The sequence below is a fragment of the Salvelinus namaycush genome, chromosome 33, assembly GCF_016432855.1.
Source record: "Salvelinus namaycush isolate Seneca chromosome 33, SaNama_1.0, whole genome shotgun sequence".
Classification (NCBI taxonomy): Eukaryota; Metazoa; Chordata; class Actinopteri; order Salmoniformes; family Salmonidae; genus Salvelinus; species Salvelinus namaycush.
The window spans coordinates 36,344,210-36,351,118 of record NC_052339.1 but is presented as its reverse complement, the minus strand read 5'-3'; the positions used below and the strand labels follow the sequence as shown (position 1 = coordinate 36,351,118).

Genomic DNA, 6,909 nt, shown 5'->3' with positions numbered 1-6,909 from the left:
GTCTGCTCTGTAGTACAGCAAGACTGCTAGCCTGGTGACATATTATTCTGCTGCTCTGTAGTACAGCAAGAGACTGCCTAGCCTGGCGACTACATTATTCTGCTGCCCTGTAGTACAGCAGAGACTGCCTAGCCTGATGGCTACATTATTCTGCTGCTCTGTAATACAGCAGAGACTGCCTAGCCTGATGGCTACATTATTATGCTGCCCTGTAGTACAGCAGAGACTGCCTAGCCTGATGACTATATTATTCTGCTGCTCTGTAGTACAGCAGAGACTGCCTAGCCTGGTGACTACATTATTCTGCTGCCCTGTAGTACAGCAGAGACTGCCTAGCCTGATGGCTACATTATTCTTCTGCCTGTAGTAACAGCAGAGACGGCCTAGCCTGATGACTACATTATTCTGTTGCTCTGTAGTACAGCAGAGACTGCCTAGCCTGATGGCTACATTATTCTGCTGCTCTGTAGTACAGCAGAGACTGCCTAGCCTGATGACTACATTATGCTGCTGCCCTGTAGTACAACAGAGACTGCCTACCTGGTGACTACATTATTCTGCTGCCCTGTAGTACAGCAAGACTGCCTAGCCTGATGGCTACATTATTCTCTGCCCTGTAGTACAGCAGAGACTGCCTAGCCTGATGACTACATTATTCTGTTGCTCTGTAGTACAGCAGAGACTGCCTAGCCTGATGGCTACATTATTCTGCTGCTCTGTAGTACAGCAGAGACTGCCTAGCCTATGACTACATTATGCTGCTGCCCTGTATGTACAACAGAGACGGCCTACCCTGATGACTACATTATTCTGCTGCTCTGTAGTACAGCAGAGACTGCCTAGCCTGATGCTACATTATGCTGCTGCCCTGTAATACACAGAGACTGCCTAGCCTGATGGCTACATTTTCTGCTGCTCTTTAGTACAACAGAGACTGCCTAGCCTGATGACTACATTATTCTGCTGCTCTGTAGTACAGCAGAGACTGCCTAGCCTGGGACTACATTATGCTGCTGCCCTGTAGTACAGCAGAGACTGCCTAGCCTGGTGACTACATATTCTGCTGCTCTGTAGTACAGCAGAGACTGCCTAGCCTGATGGCTACATTATTCTGCTGCTCTGTAGTACAACAGAGACTGCCTAGCCTGATGACTACATTATTCTGCTGCTCTGTAGTACAGCAGAGACTGCCTAGCCTGGTGACTACATTATTCTGCTGCCCTGTAGTACAGCAGAGACTGCCTAGCCTGATGGCTACATTATTCTGCTGCTCTGTAGTACAACAGAGACTGCCTAGCCTGATGGCTACATTATTCTGCTGCTCTGTAGTACAACAGAGACTGCCTACCTGATGGCTACATTATTCTGCTGCTCTGTAGTACAGCAGAGACTGCCTAGCCTGGCGACTACATTATTCTGCTGCCCTGTAGTACAACAGAGACTGCCTAGCCTGATGACTACATTATTCTGCTGCCCTGTAATACAGCAGAGACTGCCTAGCCTGATGGCTACATTATTCTGCTGCTCTGTAGTACACAGAGACTGCCTAGCCTGATGACTACATTATTCTGCTGCTCTGTAGTACAGCAGAGACTGCCTAGCCTGGTGACTATATTATTCTGCTGCTCTGTAGTACAGCAAGACTGCCTAGCCTGGCGACTACATTATTCGCTGCCCTGTAGTACAGCAGAGACTGCCTAGCCTGATGGCTACATTATTCTGCTGCTCTGTAATACAGCAGAGACTGCCTAGCCTGGCGACTACATTATTCTGCTGCCCTGTAGTACAGCAGAGACTGCCTAGCCTGGCGACTACATTATTCTGCTGCTCTGTAGTACAGCAGAGACTGCCTAGCCTGATGGCTACATTATTCTGCTGCTCTGTAATACAGCAGAGACTGCCTAGCCTGATGACTACATTATTCTGCTGCCCTGTAGTACAACAGAGACTGCCTAGCCTGGCGACTACATTATCCTGCTGCTCTGTAGTACAGCAGAGACTGCCTAGCCTGATGGCTACATTATTCTGCTGCTCTGTAGTACAGCAGAGACTGCCTAGCCTGATGGCTACATTATTCTGCTGCCCTGTAGTACAACAGAGACTGCCTAGCCTGATGACTACATTATTCTGCTGCTCTGTAGTACAACAGAGACTGCCTAGCCTGATGGCTACATTATTCTGCTGCTCTGTAGTACAACAGAGACTGCCTAGCCTGATGGCTACATTATGCTGCTGCCCTGTAATACAGCAGAGACTGCCTAGCCTGATGACTATATTATTCTGCTGCTCTGTAGTACAACAGAGACTGCCTAGCCTGATGACTACATTATCCTGCTGCCCTGTAATACAGCAGAGACTGCCTAGCCTGATGACTATATTATTCTGCTGCTCTGTAGTACAACAGAGACTGCCTAGCCTGATGACTACATTATTCTGCTGCTCTGTAGTACAACAGAGACTGCCTAGCCTGATGGCTACATTATTCTGCTGCTCTGTAGTACAACAGAGACTGCCTAGCCTGATGGCTACATTATTCTGCTGCTCTGTAGTACAACAGAGACTGCCTAGCCTGATGACTACATTATTCTGCTGCTCTGTAGTACAACAGAGACTGCCTAGCCTGATGGCTACATTATTCTGCTGCCCTGTAGTACAGCAGAGACTGCCTAGCCTGATGACTACATTATTCTGCTGCCCTGTAGTACAGCAGAGACTGCCTAGCCTGATGGCTACATTATTCTGCTGCCCTGTAGTACAGCAGAGACTGCCTAGCCTGGCGACTACATTATTCTGCTGCCCTGTAGTACAGCAGAGACTGCCTAGCCTGGCGACTACATTATTCTGCTGCTCTGTAGTACAGCAGAGACTGCCTAGCCTGGTGACTACATTATTCTGCTGCTCTGTAGTACAGCAGAGACTGCCTAGCCTGATGACTACATTATTCTGCTGCTCTGTAGTACAGCAGAGACTGCCTAGCCTGGCGACTACATTATTCTGCTGCTCTGTAGTACAGCAGAGACTGCCTAGCCTGATGACTACATTATTCTGCTGCTCTGTAGTACAGCAGAGACTGCCTAGCCTGGTGACTACATTATTCTGCTGCTCTGTAGTACAGCAGAGACTGTCTAGCCTGGTGACTATATTATTCTGCTGCTCTGTAGTACAGCAGAGACTGTCTAGCCTGATGACTACATTATTCTGCTGCTCTGTAGTACAGCAGAGACTGCCTAGCCTGGTGACTACATTATTCTGCTGCTCTGTAGTACAGCAGAGACTGCCTTGCCTGATGACTACATTATTCTGCTGCTCTGTAGTACAGCAGAGACTGCCTTGCCTGATGACTATATTATTCTGCTGCTCTGTAGTACAACAGAGACTGCCTTGCCTGATGACTACATTATTCTGCTGCTCTGTAGTACAGCAGAGACTGCCTAGCCTGATGGCTACATTATTCTGCTGCCCTGTAGTACAACAGAGACTGCCTTGCCTGATGACTACATTATTCTGCTGCTCTGTAGTACAACAGAGACTGCCTTGCCTGATGACTACATTATTCTGCTGCTCTGTAGTACAGCAGAGACTGCCTAGCCTGATGACTACATTATTCTGCTGCTCTGTAGTACAGCAGAGACTGCCTAGCCTGGTGACTACATTATTCTGCTGCTCTGTAGTACAGCAGAGACTGTCTAGCCTGGTGACTATATTATTCTGCTGCTCTGTAGTACAACAGAGACTGCCTAGCCTGATGACTATATTATTCTGCTGCCCTGTAGTACAGCAGAGACTGCCTAGCCTGGCGACTATATTATTCTGCTGCTCTGTAGTACAGCAGAGACTGCCTAGCCTGGCGACTATATTATTCTGCTGCTCTGTAGTACAACAGAGACTGCCTTGCCTGATGACTACATTATTCTGCTGCTCTGTAGTACAGCAGAGACTGCCTAGCCTGATGGCTACATTATTCTGCTGCTCTGTAGTACAACAGAGACTGCCTGCCTGATGACTACATTATTCTGCTGCTCTGTAGTACAACAGAGACTGCCTTGCCTGATGACTACATTATTCTGCTGCTCTGTAGTACAGCAGAGACTGCCTAGCCTGGTGACTACATTATTCTGCTGCTCTGTAGTACAGCAGAGACTGTCTAGCCTGGTGACTATATTATTCTGCTGCTCTGTAGTAACAGACTCTGCCTAGCCTGATGACTAATTATTCTCTGCTGCCTGTAGTACAGCAGAGACTGCCTAGCCTGGCGACTATATTATTCTGCTGCTCTGTAGTACAGCAGAGACTGCCTAGCCTGGTGACTACATTATTCTGCTGCTCTGTAGTACAGCAGAGACTGCCTAGCCTGGTGACTATATTATTCTGCTGCTCTGTCATTCACTAGTCTGACACTGCCGTCATTGAAGTCGTGTGTGGCGACGAGAGGCACGAGGGGTGTTGTACAAAACAAAGTCATCAGCGATTGGATCGTCTCTAACCAATCAGAGTATCACATGTGTCTTGTCTCTGGCCCAACCCATCTGTTTCTGGACCAATCAGACGACCTCGAATGTGTTGGCATTCGGTGAAGGGTCAGGGAAGGTACTCAGATCCAGACTCGTTGTGGAGAAGAAGCTAACGTCCGTGGGTTACCGTTTGAGTAGCCAGGAAAGAGACTCTTGACTACAGTACAGGCTTCTGGTTTATGCCTTTCTCTCCATCAACCAACCTGTTGGTGCACAAAGTGGTACCTGTCAAATGTCTAGGCAATTCACTCCGTCACCTGCCAGCAATAACAATGTGGACATAATCACTCCCCATAAAATGATATGCTATTTCCAGCTAGCAACCATCTAAACTGACACAGTAAATACAGGAACAAAATATTTTAGGACATTTAGAAAAAAACATCTATGGAAATAACAATGAGTCATTAGCCCAGGCTGGAGAGTGGGGCCGGAGAGAGGGGCCGGAGAGAGGGGCTGGAGAGGGGGGGGGCCGAGAGAGGGGGGCTGGAGAGTGGGGCCGGAGAGAGGGCCGGAGAGAGGGGCCGGAGAGTGGGGCCGGAGAGGGGCCGGAGAGGGGGCCGGAGAGGGGGGCCGGAGAGAGGGGCCGGAGAGTGGGGCTGTAGAGTGGGCCGGAGAGGGGGGGGCCGGAGGGTGGGCCGGAGAGAGGGGCCGGAGAGGGGGCCGGAGAGGGGGGCCGGAGAGGGTTTCGGAGAAAAGGAGGGGCCGGAAGGGGGCCGGAGAGAGGGGGCCGTAGAGAGGGGCCGAGAGAGGGGGCCGGAGAGTGGGGCTGGAGAGGGGGCCGGAGAGAGGGGCCGGAGAGGGGGGCCGGAGAGGGGGCCGTAGAGAGGGGCCGGAGGGGGGGGCCGGAGAGGGGGCCGGAGAGAGGGGCCGGAGAGAGGGCCGGAGAGAGGGGCCGAGAGGGGGGCCGGGAGGGGGACCGAGAGAGGGGCCGGAGAGAGGGGCCGAGAGAGGGCCGTAGAGGGGGCCGGAGAGGGGGGCCGGAGAGTGGGCCGGAGAGTGGGGCCGGAGAGGGGGGCCGGAGAGAGGGCCGGAGAGGGGGGCCGGAGAGGGGGGCCGAGAGAGAGGGGGGCCGGAGAGAGGGGCCGGAGGGAGGGGGGGCCGGAGAGAGGGGGGCCGGAGAGAGGGGCCGAGAGAGGGGCCGGAGAGTGGGGGCCGGAGAGGGGGGCCGGAGAGGGGGGCCGGAGAGGGGGGCCGGAGAGAGGGGCCGGAGAGGGGGCCGGAGAGGGGGGCCGGAGAGAGGGCCGGAGAGGGGGGCCGAGAGAGGGGCCGAGAGTGGGGCCGGAGAGGGGGGCCGGGGACGAGAGTGGGGCCGGAGAGGGGGCCGGAGAGGGGGGCCGGAGAGGGGGGCCGGAGAGGGGGGCCGAGAGGGGGGCCGGAGAGGGGCCGAGAGGGGAGGCAGGAGAGGGGGCCGGAGAGGGGGCCGGAGAGAGGGGCCGGAGAGGGGGCCGGAGAGGGGGGCCGGAGAGGGGGCCGGAGAGGGGCCGGAGAGGGGGGCCGAGAGAGGGGCGGAGAGGGGGCCGGAGAGAGGGGCCGAGAGGGGGGCGGAGAGTGGGGCCGGGAGGGGGGCCGGAGAGGGGGCCGAAGGGGGGCCGGAGAGGGGGCGGAGAGAGGGGCCGGAGAGGGGCCGGAGAGGGGGGCCGGAGAGAGGGGCCGGAGAGGGGGGCGGAGAGAGGGCCGGAGGGGGGGCCGGAGAGAGGGCCGGAGAGGGGGCCGGAGAGGGGGGCCGGAGAGGGGGGCCGAGGGGGGGCCGGGAGTGGGGGCCGGAGAGGGGGCGGAGAGAGGGCGGAGAGGGGGGCCGGAGAGTGGGGCCGGGGGGGGGAGGGGGGGGGAGGGGGGGGCGGAGAGGGGGGCCGAGAGTGGGGGCCGGAGAGGGGGGCCGGAGAGGGGGCCGGAGAGGGGGGCCGGAGAGGGGGGCCGGAGAGGGGGGGCCGGAAGAGAGGGGGCCGGAGAGGGGGCCGAGAGAGGGGCCGGAGAGGGGGCCGAGAGAGGGGGCCGGAGAGGGGGGCCGGAGAGTGGGGCCGGAGGGGAGGGGGCCGGAGGGGGCCGGAGAGAGGGGGCCGGCGGAGAGGGGGGGCGGAGAGGGGGGCCGGAGAGGGGGGGCCGGAGAGGGGGCCGGAGAGAGGCGGCGGAGAGGGGGCGGGAGGGGGCCGAGGGTGGGGCCGGAGGAGGGGCCGAGAGGGGGCCGGAGAGGGGCCGAGGGGGGGGGCCGGAGAGGGGGGCCGGAGGGAGGGGGGCCGGAGAGAGGGGCCGGAGAGGGGGCCGGAGGAGGGGGGCCGGAGAGAGGGCCGGAGAGGGGGCCGGAAGAGGGGGGCCGGAGAGGGGGGCCAGAAGAGGGGCCGGAGAGGGGGGCGCGGACGAGAGGGGGGGCCGGAGAGTGGGGCCGGAGAGGGGGCCG

The 6,909-nt window shown here is 57.1% G+C and overlaps 1 protein-coding gene across 1 annotated transcript in view; it reads left to right on the top strand.

The window, feature by feature from the left end:
* The window catches only part of LOC120027933 (glycine-rich cell wall structural protein 1.8-like), a 27,256-nt gene that overhangs the window by 20,088 nt on the left and 259 nt on the right, over nt 1–6,909 (top strand). Inside the window, exon 2 of the mRNA XM_038973026.1 lies at nt 5,117–6,909. This exon is cut by the window's right edge and continues 259 nt beyond it. Coding sequence (XP_038828954.1) covers nt 5,117–6,909 — 1,793 coding nt within the window. The remainder of the gene's footprint in view (nt 1–5,116) is intronic.